Genomic DNA, 13602 nt, shown 5'->3' with positions numbered 1-13602 from the left:
GATGGTTGGGGGCGGGGCAGATGGGCGGTTGGGAGGTCTGGGGGGCGGGGCGGTTGGGGGCGGGGCAGTTGGGGGCTGGGTGGTCTGGGGGACGGTTGGGGGCGGGGGTTGGGCGGTTGGGAGGTCTGGGGGGCGGGGCGGTTGGGCGGAGGGGGCGGGGCAGTTGGGGGCTGGGTGGTCTGGGGGGCGGGGCGGTTGGGCGGAGGGGGCGGGGCAGTTGGGGGCTGGGTGGTCTGGGGGACGGTTGGGGGCGGGGCAGTTGGGCGGTTGGGAGGTCTGGGGGGCGGGGCGGTTGGGCGGAGGGGGCGGCGGTTGGCGGTTGTGGGCGGGGAGGACAGTGGAGGGGCGGGGCTGAGGCGCGAGGCCGGCCTGCGGCAGGGGGCGGGGGCGGGGCCGGCAGAGGCGCGCGGCGGCGGTTAGCGAGCGAGGGGCGGGGCCAGTCGCCGGCCAGGCCCCGCCCTGAGAGCCCGCGCGCCCTCCCCAGCATGCACCGCGCGGCGAACGGAAGTCGATCCGCCGCCGGGAGACGTGTCCGGGGAGCTTCCGACCCGCCGCCGGGTAAGTGACGGGGGGAGGGGTCGGGCCCCCCCCCCCGGCCCGCCGCCCCCCCGCGCTGACCCGCCCCTCCCCCGCAGGATGATCACGGACGTGCAGCTCGCCATCTTCGCCAACATGCTGGGCGTGTCGCTCTTCCTGCTCGTGGTTCTCTACCACTACGTGGCGGTCAACAACCCCAAGCGCCAGGACTGAGCCGGTAGGGGGGGCTCTCGGGGCCGCGCCGCGCCGGGGGGGGGCTCTCGGGACCGCGCCGGGGGGGGGCTCTCGGGACCGCGCCGCGCCGCGGGGGGGGCTCTCGGGACCGCGCCGCGCCGGGGGGGGGGGGCTCTCGGGACCGCGCCGCGCCGGGGGGGGCTCTCGGGGCCGCGCCGCGCCGGGGGGGGCTCTCGGGGCCGCGCCGGGGGGGGGGGGCTCTCGGGACCGCGCCGGGGGGGGGGGGGCTCTCGGGACCGCGCCGCGCCGGGGGGGGGGGGGGCTCTCGGGACCGCGCCGCGCCGGGGGGGGGGGGGCTCTCGGGACCGCGCCGCGCCGGGGGGGGGCTCTCGGGACCGCGCCGCGCCGGGGGGGGGGGCTCTCGGGACCGCGCCGCGCCGGGGGGGGGGGGGGCTCTCGGGACCGCGCCGCGCCGGGGGGGGGCTCTCGGGACCGCGCCGCGCCGGGGGGGGGGCTCTCGGGACCGCGCCGCGCCGGGGGGGGGGCTCTCGGGACCGCGCCGCGCCGGGGGGGGGGCTCTCGGGACCGCGCCGGGGGGGGGACCGGGCCTTAGCGCTGCTCTTCTCTGCCCACAGGGCCCGCCCGCCGCCGTGGGACGCAGCCCTGCCGCATGGCTCCGGCTCGCCGCCCCCGTGTACAGAGCCGCCCCCCTGGACACCAATAAATGGCCACAACCTCCCGCGCTGCTGTCCGCGCCCCGCGGCTCGGCCGGTCCCAGGGCTCAGCGATCAGCTGGTCTGGCCAGCACAGAGGTGGCCGCTGTGAAGTGGCCGGGGGGGGGGGTCGCTAACACCCTGACACTGTCCGGCTCCCACTTCCAGCCCCTGGCCCATAGTACCTGGCCGTGCCCAGTACCTAACACTGGTTCCCCGGGGCACCTCTAGCCTGGCTGGTTGCTCACATCCACGCCAAGCAGGTGGGTGCTCCGCTGCTTCTTACACAGCACTGGGGAGTGCGAGCAGGGCCGAGACGCGGATCCCGGAGCGTGCCGGCACCGAGGGGCGTGGAGGCCTGGTCTTTGGGCTGGGCCACCCTGCACCACACAAGGTGTGCTGAACCCCGGGGAGGCCGGTGTCGGTGCCAGGCCCGGCAGTGCAGGCGGGGGGCGCAGAGCTGACTCCATCGGGAAGTGTTTAGTCTGCAGCCTCTCAGTTTTGGTTCTCGGGTGAAAGCCCTGCAAATCCTGCCCTTGTCCGTTTGGCTACAACGTTCTTCGCAGCCACACGCTAGAAATGCCGAGAGCCCGGGAAACGTGAGCCCGAGGCACGGAGAGGGGGCAGCTCCAACTCCCGTCCCTGGGGGGGGGGGAGGGCTGGCAGTGGTCTATACACAGCGCTGGAACGGTGCCAATCCAGGGGGATCTCAGCTGACAACGGGCACTTTCAAGGGAAAAACCTTCCACACCTGCTTGGAACGGCACCTGCAATGCAGCTGGAGCAGTTACCAGCACGGGACTGTTTCCCTTCAGTCTCTCTGCGAAGGCAGGCACGGCCGGCCCTCGCACGGCGGCCCGCTCTGGCCGGCCCTCGCACGGCGGCCCGCTCTGGCCGGCCCTCGCACGGCGGCCCGCTCTGGCCGGCCCTCGCACGGCGGCCCGCTCTCGCCGGCCCTGGCACGGCGGCCCGCTCTCGCCGGCCCTGGCACGGCGGCCCGCTCTCGCCCCTCACCAATTGATTTGTTGGGTCCCAGCAAAGGTTGCACAAGTGGCAAATACAGGCTAGTAACCTCCTGGCTCCTCCTCAAGCTGGCCATGCTCAGGGCTCCCGCAGCTCACGTTCAGCCAACTTACCTGTCCCCTGCAGGCTGGGGCTGAGCAGGTGCGAGGCCTTGGGGCTGTGCTGAGGCACCTCCTGCCTGGGCCTAGTGGTGGGTGAGGGGCTCACGCCAGCTGCAAACCAGTGTTAACAGCAGAGGGCCCCGCAGTGCCCCACACACCCATGCAGACGCCCTGCTGGAAGGGGCCTGGCCTGGCAGCTGCATGCAGGCCGGGGCTCCCAGCTGGGCAGAGCCTCGAAGGGACGGGACGGGGGCAGTGCCCAGCCCAGACTACAGACCTCATGGGACATTTCTTCCAAACCAACTTTAATAGAAACACATTACAAGACAAACCCGTCATAAAAATAGCTTCCAAGGCAGGGACACTGTGCCTGCCGGCTGAGGGGGGCAGCCCAGGGCTGAGCAGTGGGCCGTGGCTGCTCCAGTCCTGGCCCTGCCCGGCACCGGTGGGAGCTGACCTGCAGCTCCGGGGCTTGCGAGCAGCCTTTAAGAGCCCACGATGGCCACTAGCTCTGGCTGGAGATACCGGCCTGGCTCACTGAGGTTCCACTAGCACCGTGCTCTGCCTGAGACCTCCAGAGACACTCCCCTGCTGCCTGAAGCAAGACACCAGGGAGCCCTGGCCGCTGCTGGAAAGCCCTTTGCCCCGGCTTGATTCTCCTGCACCCCAGCAATGGGGCAGTGCTGCAGCCTGAGCTGGCATCGGAGCCCTGCCCAGCCCCCTCCGTGGCTGCCAGCTTCACCCTCGGAACGGCCATGGCCTGAGGATAGCGGGGAAGTGGAGGGCTGGGGGACTCGCCCAAGGGAGCCCGGCGGCTCGGGTGGCTCCAGCAGCGCCAGGCAGGGAGCTGCTGGGCGTGGGGACCCTGGGCCAGAAGCCCGATCTCCAGAACAGCTTTGGTTTGAAGCGGAGGCTGAAGCCCCCGGGTGGGCCAGGCCCGCAGCGCAGGCAGGCTGGCCGGAGGCTGGAGCAGGCGCGTCAGGCTTCAGTGCAGAAGGACAGGATCTTGCGGTAGGAGCTGAGCTGGGGCGAGTCTGGGGCGCGGCTTGGCAGATGCTGCAACAGACGAGAGCAGGCTGAGGCTTTGCGGCAGGCCCGCATGGCCCAACCCCAGCAGTGGAGGCAGGGCTGTGCTGTGCTGCAGCCCCGGTGCCAGGCCGCCCACCCAGGAGCAAGCCAGCAGTGAAGGGGGCGCCCCCCCACCCCCAGGGGCCCAGTACCTCGCTGAGCAGGCCCTCGGGCTCGTCGCACAGGAAGAGCGGCTCTGTCTGCATCCCCTTGCTGAGCTCCGCAGCCTCCCCCGGGAACGCTGCAGGGGAACAGAGCCAGAGGCTCAGCAGCCGGCTGATCCAGGGCCCAGTGCCCTGCCCTGTCTCAGCAGCCGTGCTCCAGGTCCTGGTGCCCTGCCCTGTCTCAGCAGCCCGGGCCCGGCGCCCTGCCCTGTCTCACAGCCCGGGTCCAGGGCCAGCAGCTGCCCTTTCCAGGGCCTTGGGAGAGGGGCCGTGCTCCCCTGAAGGGTGAAAACCTGGGGCTGCTGGCTCAGGCTGGGGGGGAGGAGGGGGCTGGAAGCTCCCCCAGGGGCTGACTGCGCTGCCCCAGCTTTGGTGCCAGGGCTGAGCGTGGAGGCTCTGCTGGAAGGGGCCCAGGCCCGGCACTGCAGATGTCAACCGCTGGGTCAGCCTAGCCTGGCAGAGGCGGGTCTGGGGGCGCCATCTGTGGCTGGGCCCGAGGCTGAACCTGCCCCTGCCGTCCTGTGCCCGCAGCTCCCTACCTGGCAGAGACCTTTGGGGCAGGGCTGCAGCGTGGGTGTATTTCCAGACCTGGAGGGCGGGGGTGCTCTCGCCGTTGAGCCCCAACAAGCGTGGGGCGCGCTCTGCTGCCTTCTTGCGCACAGGGATCCGGCTGGGGCGAAGCGGCAGCGGCCCGAGGCTGCAGAGAATCAGACCGTGCCAGTCCCAGCTGCCCTCGGTTTGGTGCCCCTTGGGCCTGGCGTGGCGGGTGCCAGCAAAGCCGCTGCTCCGCTCTGCCCTCCCCTCGCTGGGAGCAGCAGATACCACGAGGGCTCCGTCCATGGTCACTACGGTCAGCTCGCTCCAGCCACGGGACAAGGCCTGGCTAATTACCAGAGCTGGGCCAAAGCAAAGGACAGGCTGGGGCGGAGCCTCCCCCAGGCTCTCAAGGGGCTGCTGGCCAGTGCGTGGGGCAGGCGCCTATTCCACGCTCCCGGCACCTAGCCAAGGGGGCTGATGGATCTGATCCAGCCTGCCCACTAGGGCGGGGACGTGGTCAGACCACAGGGCCAGCGCCAGGTGCCCAGGGGAGGGACCAGCGTGGTAATTAGCGAGGACCCTGGCATCTGGGGCACCAGCTCTGCCCAGCCTGGCTCGTGGCCATCCAAGGACCACTCCTCCGGGAACAGCTCGAGCTCTTTCCTCCGCTGGGAAGGGTTCTCTGGGCGGCTCCGCCTCCATCTGCTTGGCGGGCGGGAGCCCAGCCGGGCCCCTCGGCGTCTGCTCCAGCCACCTGGGCAGGGACTGCGGGACCAGAGGGCTCCAGAGCAGGTGGCCAGCATGGGGGCAGACCAGCAGTCGGTATGGCTGGGCGCCCCCCCTCCCCCCGCACAGGCCCCTTAGCCAGGGAGGGCGGCCAGGCAATCTACCCCAGCAGCAGCCACTGGCAGGAGGGGCGATGGCCAAGCCCTGCAGTGTCCGTGCCCAGGTGCATTGTGGGAGTGGCTGCAGCTCCGGCACGGAGTCAGCTGGGGCTGGGCCGGGGCTCCCGGGTTCACTGCCCCAGGAAGTATCGGGTGCAGAAGGGCCCAGCTGGGCCCCAGCGTTCCCGAATTCCCGTCCGGCTCCGCAGGCAGGACCAGGCGGGGAGCAGCCGTTCTGGGGCAGAGCGCAGGGCCGTCTGCCCGGGCGCCAGGCCAGCTGCCCCAGAGGGAGTGGACAGGGCAGGCCATCACCCCGTGACCCGGCATCATGGCTCTGGGTTCCCGGGTGCCCAGAGGGGTGCGGGGCTCCGGGAGGCGCGTGGGCGACGCACGGTACCTGGGTGGCTCCGGGGCCTTCCTGGTGCTCAGCCTCTTCGGCAGGGTCTAAGCAGAGAGACAGGAGACGGTTGGGGGGGAGGGGATCACAGCACTGTCCCGGGGGCTCCCTGCCTAGCCCCAGGGACTCAGGCGACCTGCAGCACGAGGGGCCACCGCACCGTCCCTTGGCTTCTGGGGCGGCTCCAGGCTGGGGCCCCAGCCAACCAGGCCTCCCCGGTGTGGGGAGCCAAACCCCAGGGGAGCCGCCCAGCGAGGAGCCTGGCTACCACGCAGAGGCCAGCAGTCCCCTCCACCCCTACCCCTAACCCCGGCCTGGCCCACAGCAGGGGCAGGGACACGACTCCATCCGGCGACTGCCCAGGGTCCCCAATTCTCCCCTCTGCAATCCCTGTCGTCCGTGCAGCCCGCCCAGCGGCTCTGGGGCTCAGACGTCCCTGGCCGGGCCTGACGGCTGCGAGGGGCCTGCTTCCCAACCCCTCGGAAGGGGCTCGCTGGGCCTCCCCAGACATCAGCCTGGGCTGCCTTAGCCCGGTCGGTCCCACGCTCTCCCCAGCCGCAAGGCTTACCTGCGCCAGCGCCAGGCCGTACGGGGCCTTCTCCCGGCTGGGCTCTGCTGCCCGCAGTCCTTGGCTGGGGACCTCCAGGGCCGGGGCCCTGCGGCCTGTGGGCGAGGTCCCTGGGTGACAAGGGGCAGAGCTTAGCCCTGCAAGGACAGGGCTTGTGCGCCGGGACGGGGTCTGGCCCTGCCAGGAGTCCCCAGGGAGGTGGCCAGGCTGCAGGCCAGAGCGGCCCCAGGACACGCCACCCCACTGAAGTCCCAGGGCCGTTCCAAGCTGGGCGCGGAGGGTCACCCACCTGGCATGCTGAGAGAGGCGGGCAGGGAGCAGGGGCGCAGGCTGGCGGGCGGCGCGGCCTGGGGCAGACGCCTGGTGCAGGGAGGGAGGGGGGCTGGCGGCTGGATGCTGTTGGTCGCTGCTCGCAGCAGAGTCAGGTGCTGCTGGCGCCGCTTGTCCTGCAGGCGCGGCTCTGGGGAGGGGGGAGTTAAAAAAGGGGGTTCAGGGAGGAGCTGACAGCCCTGCCCCCCAGAACCCCCGGCCCCGTATCCCCGCCCCTCCCTCAGTGGCACCACCGTCGCTGCCCCCGCTGAACCCTAAACACAGCCCCTCCCGTGGTACCGTATCCCCCTCTGCCCCGCTGTACCCTAAACACAGCCCCTCCCCTGTGGTACCGTATCCCCCTCTGCCCCGCTGTACCCTAAACACAGCCCCTCCCCTGTGGTACCGGATCCCCCTCTGCCCCGCTGTACCCTAAACACAGCCCCTCCCCTGTGGTACCGTATCCCCCTCTGCCCCGCTGTACCCTAAACACAGCCCCTCCCCTGTGGTACCGGATCCCCCTCTGCCCCGCTGTACCCTAAACACAGCCCCTCCCCCGCGGTATCGTATCCCCCTCTGCCCCGCTGTACCCTAAACACAGCCCCTCCCCCGCGGTATCGTATCCCCCTCTGCCCCGCTGTACCCTAAACACAGCCCCTCCCCTGTGGTACCGGATCCCCCTCTGCCCCGCTGTACCCTAAACACAGCCCCTCCCATGGTACCGTATCCCCCTCTGCCCCGCTGTACCCTAAACACAGCCCCACCCCTGTGGTACCGTATCCCCCTCTGCCCCGCTGTACCCTAAACACAGCCACTCCCCTGTGGTACCGTATCCCCCTCTGCCCCGCTGTACCCTAAACACAGCCCCTCCCCCGCGGTACCGTATCCCCCTCTGCCCCGCTGTACCCTAAACACAGCCCCTCCCCCGCGGTATCGTATCCCCCTCTGCCCCGCTGTACCCTAAACACAGCCCCTCCCCTGTGGTACCAGATCCCCCTCTGCCCCGCTGTACCCTAAACACAGCCCCTCCCCCGTAGTACCGTATCCCCCTCTGCCCCGCTGTACCCTAAACACAGCCCCTCCCATGGTACCGTATCCCCCTCTGCCCCGCTGTACCCTAAACACAGCCCCTCCCCCGCGGTACTGTATCCCCCTCTGCTCCACTGTACCCTAAACACAGCCCCTCCCCCGCGGTACCGTATCCCCCTCTGCCCCGCTGTACCTTAAACACAGCCCCTCCCCTGTGGTACCGTATCCCCCTCTGCCCCGCTGTACCCTAAACACAGCCCCTCCCCTGTGGTACCGTATCCCCCTCTGCCCCGTTGTACCCTAAACACAGCCCCTTCCCCGCGGTACCGTATCCCCCTCTGCCCCGCTGTACCCTAAACACAGCCCCTCCCCCACTGTACCGTATCCCCCTCTGCCCGCTGTACCCTAAACACAGCCCCTCCCCTGTGGTACCGTATCCCTCTCTGCCCCGCTGTATCCTAAACACAGCCCCTCCCCCGTAGTACCGTATCCCCCTCTGCCCCGCTGTACCCTAAACACAGCCCCTCCCATGGTACCGTATCCCCCTCTGCCCCGCTGTACCCTAAACACAGCCCCACCCCCGCGGTACCGTATCCCCCTCTGCCCCGCTGTACCTTAAACACAGCCCCTCCCCTGTGGTACCGGATCCCCCTCTGCCCCGCTGTACCCTAAACACAGCCCCTCCCCCGCGGTACCGTATCCCCCTCTGCCCCGCTGTACCCTAAACACAGCCCCTCCCCCGCGGTATCGTATCCCCCTCTGCCCCGCTGTACCCTAAACACAGCCCCTCCCCTGTGGTACCGTATCCCCCTCTGCCCCGCTGAACCCTAAACACAGCCCCTCCCATGGTACCGTATCCCCCTCTGCCCCGCTGTACCCTAAACACAGCCCCTCCCCTGTGGTACCGTATCCCCCTCTGCCCCGCTGTATCCTAAACACAGCCCCTCCCCCGTGGTACCGTATCCCCCTCTGCCCCGCTGTACCCTAAACACAGCCCCTCCCCCGCGGTACCGTATCCCCCTCTGCCCCGCTGTACCCTAAACACAGCCCCTCCCCTGTGGTACCGTATCCCCCTCTGCCCCGCTGTACCCTAAACACAGCCCCTCCCCCACGGTACCGTATCACCCTCTTCCCCGCTGTACCCTAAACACAGCCCCTCCCCTGTGGTACCGTATCCCCCTCTGCCCCGCTGTACCCTAAACACAGCCCCTCCCCTGTGGTACCGTATCACCCTCTTCCCCGCTGTACCCTAAACACAGCCCCTCCCATGGTACCGTATCCCCCTCTGCCCCGCTGTACCCTAAACACAGCCCCTCCCCCGCGGTACCGTATCCCCCTCTGCCCCGCTGTACCCTAAACACAGCCCCTCCCCTGTGGTACCGTATCCCCCTCTGCCCCGCTGTACCCTAAACACAGCCCCTCCCCCACGGTACCGTATCCCCCTCTGCCCCGCTGTACCCTAAACACAGCCCCTCCCCCACGGTATCGTATCCCCCTCTGCCCCGCTGTACCCTAAACACAGCCCCTCCCCCACGGTACCGTATCCCCCTCTGCCCCGCTGTACCCTAAACACAGCCCCTCCCCCACGGTACCGTATCCCCCTCTGCCCCGCTGTACCCTAAACACAGCCCCTCCCCCGCGGTACCGTATCCCCCTCTGCCCCGCTGTACCCTAAACACAGCCCCTCCCCCGCGGTACTGTATCCCCCTCTGCCCCGCTGTACCCTAAACACAGCCCCTCCCCCGCGGTACTGTATCCCCCTCTGCCCCGCTGTACCCTAAACACAGCCCCTCCCCCGCGGTACCGTTTCCCCCTCTGCCCCGCTGTACCCTAAACACAGCCCCTCCCCCGCGGTACCGTATCCCCCTCTGCCCCGCTGTACCCTAAACACAGCCCCTCCCCCACTGTACCGTATCCCCCTCTGCCCGCTGTACCCTAAACACAGCCCCTCCCCTGTGGTACCGTATCCCCCTCTGCCCCGCTGTACCCTAAACACAGCCCCTCCCCTGCGGTACCGTATCCCCCTCTGCCCCGCTGAACCCTAAACACAGCCCCTCCCCCGCGGTACCGTATCCCCCTCTGCCCCGCTGTACCCTAAACACAGCCCCTCCCCCACGGTACCGTATCCCCCTCTGCCCCGCTGTACCCTAAACACAGCCCCTCCCCTGCGGTACCGTATCCCCCTCTGCCCCGCTGAACCCTAAACACAGCCCCTCCCCCGCGGTACCGTATCCCCCTCTGCCCCGCTGAACCCTAAACACAGCCCCTCCCATGGTACCGTATCCCCCTCTGCCCCGCTGTACCCTAAACACAGCCCCTCCCCTGTGGTACCGTATCCCCCTCTGCCCCGCTGTATCCTAAACACAGCCCCTCCCCCGTGGTACCGTATCCCCCTCTGCCCCGCTGTACCCTAAACACAGCCCCTCCCCCGCGGTACCGTATCCCCCTCTGCCCCGCTGTACCCTAAACACAGCCCCTCCCCCACGGTACCGTATCCCCCTCTGCCCCGCTGTACCCTAAACACAGCCCCTCCCCCACGGTACCGTATCACCCTCTTCCCCGCTGTACCCTAAACACAGCCCCTCCCCTGTGGTACCGTATCCCCCTCTGCCCCGCTGTACCCTAAACACAGCCCCTCCCCTGTGGTACCGTATCACCCTCTTCCCCGCTGTACCCTAAACACAGCCCCTCCCATGGTACCGTATCCCCCTCTGCCCCGCTGTACCCTAAACACAGCCCCTCCCCCGCGGTACCGTATCCCCCTCTGCCCCGCTGTACCCTAAACACAGCCCCTCCCCCGCGGTACCGTATCCCCCTCTGCCCCGCTGTACCCTAAACACAGCCCCTCCCCTGTGGTACCGTATCCCCCTCTGCCCCGCTGTACCCTAAACACAGCCCCTCCCCCACGGTACCGTATCCCCCTCTGCCTCGCTGTACCCTAAACACAGCCCCTCCCCCACGGTACCGTATCCCCCTCTGCCCCGCTGTACCCTAAACACAGCCCCTCCCCCACGGTACCGTATCCCCCTCTGCCCCGCTGTACCCTAAACACAGCCCCTCCCCCACGGTACCGTATCCCCCTCTGCCCCGCTGTACCCTAAACACAGCCCCTCCCCCGCGGTACCGTATCCCCCTCTGCCCCGCTGTACCCTAAACACAGCCCCTCCCCCGCGGTACTGTATCCCCCTCTGCCCCGCTGTACCCTAAACACAGCCCCTCCCCCGCGGTACTGTATCCCCCTCTGCCCCGCTGTACCCTAAACACAGCCCCTCCCCTGCGGTACCGTTTCCCCCTCTGCCCCGCTGTACCCTAAACACAGCCTCTCCCCCGCGGTACCGTATCCCCCTCTGCCCCGCTGTACCCTAAACACAGCCCCTCCCCCACTGTACCGTATCCCCCTCTGCCCGCTGTACCCTAAACACAGCCCCTCCCCTGTGGTACTGTATCCCCCTCTGCCCCGCTGTACCCTAAACACAGCCCCTCCCCTGCGGTACCGTATCCCCCTCTGCCCCGCTGAACCCTAAACACAGCCCCTCCCCCACGGTACCGTATCCCCCTCTGCCCCGCTGTACCCTAAACACAGCCCCTCCCCTGTGGTACCGTATCCCCCTCTGCCCCGCTGTACCCTAAACACAGCCCCTCCCCCGCGGTACCGTATCCCCCTCTGCCCCGCTGTACCCTAAACACAGCCCCTCCCCCACGGTACCGTATCCCCCTCTGCCCCGCTGTACCCTAAACACAGCCCCTCCCCCACGGTACCGTATCCCCCTCTGCCCCGCTGTACCCTAAACACAGCCCCTCCCCCGCGGTACCGTATCCCCCTCTGCCCCGCTGTACCCTAAACACAGCCCCTCCCCCACTGTACCGTATCCCCCTCTGCCCCGCTGCATCCTAAACACAGCCCCTCCCCTGTGGTACCGTATCCCCCTCTGCCCCGCTGTACCCTAAACACAGCCCCTCCCCCGCGGTACTGTATCCCCCTCTGCCCCGCTGTACCCTAAACACAGCCCCTCCCCCACGGTACCGTATCACCCTCTGCCCCGCTGTACCCTAAACACAGCCCCTCCCCTGTGGTACCGTATCCCCCTCTGCCCCGCTGTACCCTAAACACAGCTCCTCCCCCACGGTACCGTATCCCCCTCTGCCCCGCTGTACCCTAAACACAGCCCCTCCCCCGTGGTACCGTATCCCCCTCTGCCCCGCTGTACCCTAAACACAGCCCCTCCCCCGCGGTACCGTGTCCCCCTCTGCCCCGCTGTACCCTAAACACAGCCCCTCCCCTGTGGTACCGTATCCCCCTCTGCCCCGCTGTACCCTAAACACAGCCCCTCCCCCACGGTACCGTATCCCCCTCTGCCCCGCTGTACCCTAAACACAGCCCCTCCCCTGTGGTACCGTATCCCCATCTGCCCCGCTGTACCCTAAACACAGCCCCTCCCCCACGGTACCGTATCACCCTCTTCCCCGCTGTACCCTAAACACAGCCCCTCCCCTGTGGTACCGTATCCCCCTCTGCCCCACTGTACCCTAAACACAGCCCCTCCTCTGTGGTACCGTATCCCCCTCTGCCCCGCTGTACCCTAAACACAGCCCCTCCCCCGCGGTACCGTATCCCCCTCTGCCCCGCTGTACCCTAAACACAGCCCCTCCCCCACGGTACCGTATCCCCCTCTGCTCCACTGTACCCTAAACACAGCCCCTCCCCCACGGTACCATATCCCCCTCTGCCCCGTTGTACCCTAAACACAGCCCCTTCCCCGCGGTACCCTAAACACAGCCCCTCCCCCACGGTACCGTATCCCCCTCTGCCCCACTGTACCCTAAACACAGCCCCTTCCCCCACGGTACCGTATCCCCCTCTGCCCCGCTGTACCCTATACACAGCCCCTCCCCCACGGTACCCTTAACACAGCCCCGCTGCCCCGCTGTACCCTAAACACAGCCCCTCCCCCACGGTACCGTATCCCCCTCTGCCCTGCTGTACCCTATACACAGCCCCTCCCCCACGGTACCGTATCCCCCTCTGCCCCACTGTACCCTAAACACAGCCCCTCCCCCGCGGTACCGTATCCCCCTCTGCCCCACTGTACCCTAAACACAGCCCCTCCCCCGCGGTACCCTTAACACAGCCCCGCTGCCCCGCTGTACCCTAAACACAGCCCCTCCCCCGCGGTACCGTATCCCCCTCTGCCCCGCTGTACCCTAAACACAGCCCCTCCCCCACTGTACCGTATCCCCCTCTGCCCCGCTGTATCCTAAACACAGCCCCTCCCCCACGGTACCGTATCCCCCTCTGCCCCGCTGTACCCTAAACACAGCCCCTCCCCCGCGGTACCGTATCCCCCTCTGCCCCGCTGTACCCTAAACACAGCCCCTCCCCCACTGTACCGTATCCCCCTCTGCCCCGCTGCATCCTAAACACAGCCCCTCCCCTGTGGTACCGTATCCCCCTCTGCCCCGCTGTACCCTAAACACAGCCCCTCCCCCGCGGTACTGTATCCCCCTCTGCCCCGCTGTACCCTAAACACAGCCCCTCCCCCACGGTACCGTATCACCCTCTGCCCCGCTGTACCCTAAACACAGCCCCTCCCCTGTGGTACCGTATCCCCCTCTGCCCCGCTGTACCCTAAACACAGCTCCTCCCCCACGGTACCGTATCCCCCTCTGCCCCGCTGTACCCTAAACACAGCCCCTCCCCCGTGGTACCGTATCCCCCTCTGCCCCGCTGTACCCTAAACACAGCCCCTCCCCCGCGGTACCGTGTCCCCCTCTGCCCCGCTGTACCCTAAACACAGCCCCTCCCCTGTGGTACCGTATCACCCTCTGCCCCGCTGTACCCTAAACACAGCCCCTCCCCCACGGTACCGTATCCCCCTCTGCCCCGCTGTACCCTAAACACAGCCCCTCCCCTGTGGTACCGTATCCCCATCTGCCCCGCTGTACCCTAAACACAGCCCCTCCCCCACGGTACCGTATCACCCTCTTCCCCGCTGTACCCTAAACACAGCCCCTCCCCTGTGGTACCGTATCCCCCTCTGCCCCACTGTACCCTAAACACAGCCCCTCCCCCACGGTACCGTATCCCCCTCTGCCCCGCT

At 68.5% G+C, this 13602-nt stretch overlaps 2 protein-coding genes across 8 annotated transcripts in view; one reads left to right on the top strand and one right to left on the bottom strand.

Annotated features, from left to right (window-relative positions):
• The first annotated feature begins 399 nt into the window (after window positions 1–399).
• On the top strand, window positions 400–1450 carry OST4 (oligosaccharyltransferase complex subunit 4, non-catalytic). The gene is made up of 3 exons (XM_075914574.2): window positions 400–558; window positions 636–754; window positions 1347–1450. The coding sequence occupies exon 2, from the start codon at window positions 637–639 to the stop codon at window positions 748–750; it is 114 nt and encodes a 37-aa protein (XP_075770689.1). The 5' UTR covers window positions 400–558; window position 636; the 3' UTR covers window positions 751–754; window positions 1347–1450.
• A 1384-nt stretch (window positions 1451–2834) lies between these two features.
• AGBL5 (AGBL carboxypeptidase 5) overlaps window positions 2835–13602 on the bottom strand; it is a 51070-nt gene continuing 40302 nt past the window's right edge. For 5 of the 7 annotated variants that reach the window (XM_075914570.2, XM_075914568.2, XM_075914565.2 and 2 more), the window contains exons 13-18: window positions 6456–6626; window positions 6167–6276; window positions 5599–5645; window positions 4320–4477; window positions 3769–3857; window positions 2835–3604 (exon numbers count right to left, since the gene is read on the bottom strand). In XM_075914570.2, coding sequence (XP_075770685.2) covers window positions 3527–3604; window positions 3769–3857; window positions 4320–4477; window positions 5599–5645; window positions 6167–6276; window positions 6456–6626 — 653 coding nt within the window. In that variant the 3' untranslated portion in view covers window positions 2835–3526. The remainder of the gene's footprint in view (window positions 3605–3768; window positions 3858–4319; window positions 4478–5598; window positions 5646–6166; window positions 6277–6455; window positions 6627–13602) is intronic. The other 2 variants (XM_075914567.2, XM_075914566.2) reach the window with 2 other exon arrangements.

Source organism: Pelodiscus sinensis, chromosome 3 (genome assembly GCF_052426305.1).
Source record: "Pelodiscus sinensis isolate ZL-2025 chromosome 3, ASM5242630v1, whole genome shotgun sequence".
Taxonomy (NCBI): Eukaryota; Metazoa; Chordata; order Testudines; family Trionychidae; genus Pelodiscus; species Pelodiscus sinensis.
The sequence above is the reverse complement of the archived record's forward strand: the minus strand, read 5'-3'. Positions and strand labels throughout refer to the sequence as shown.

What these genes read in the sequence shown, in the direction of transcription:
- OST4 (XM_075914574.2), top strand. Translation starts at nt 637, where the DNA reads ATGATCACGGACGTGCAGCTCGCCATCTTCGCCAACATGCTGGGCGTG.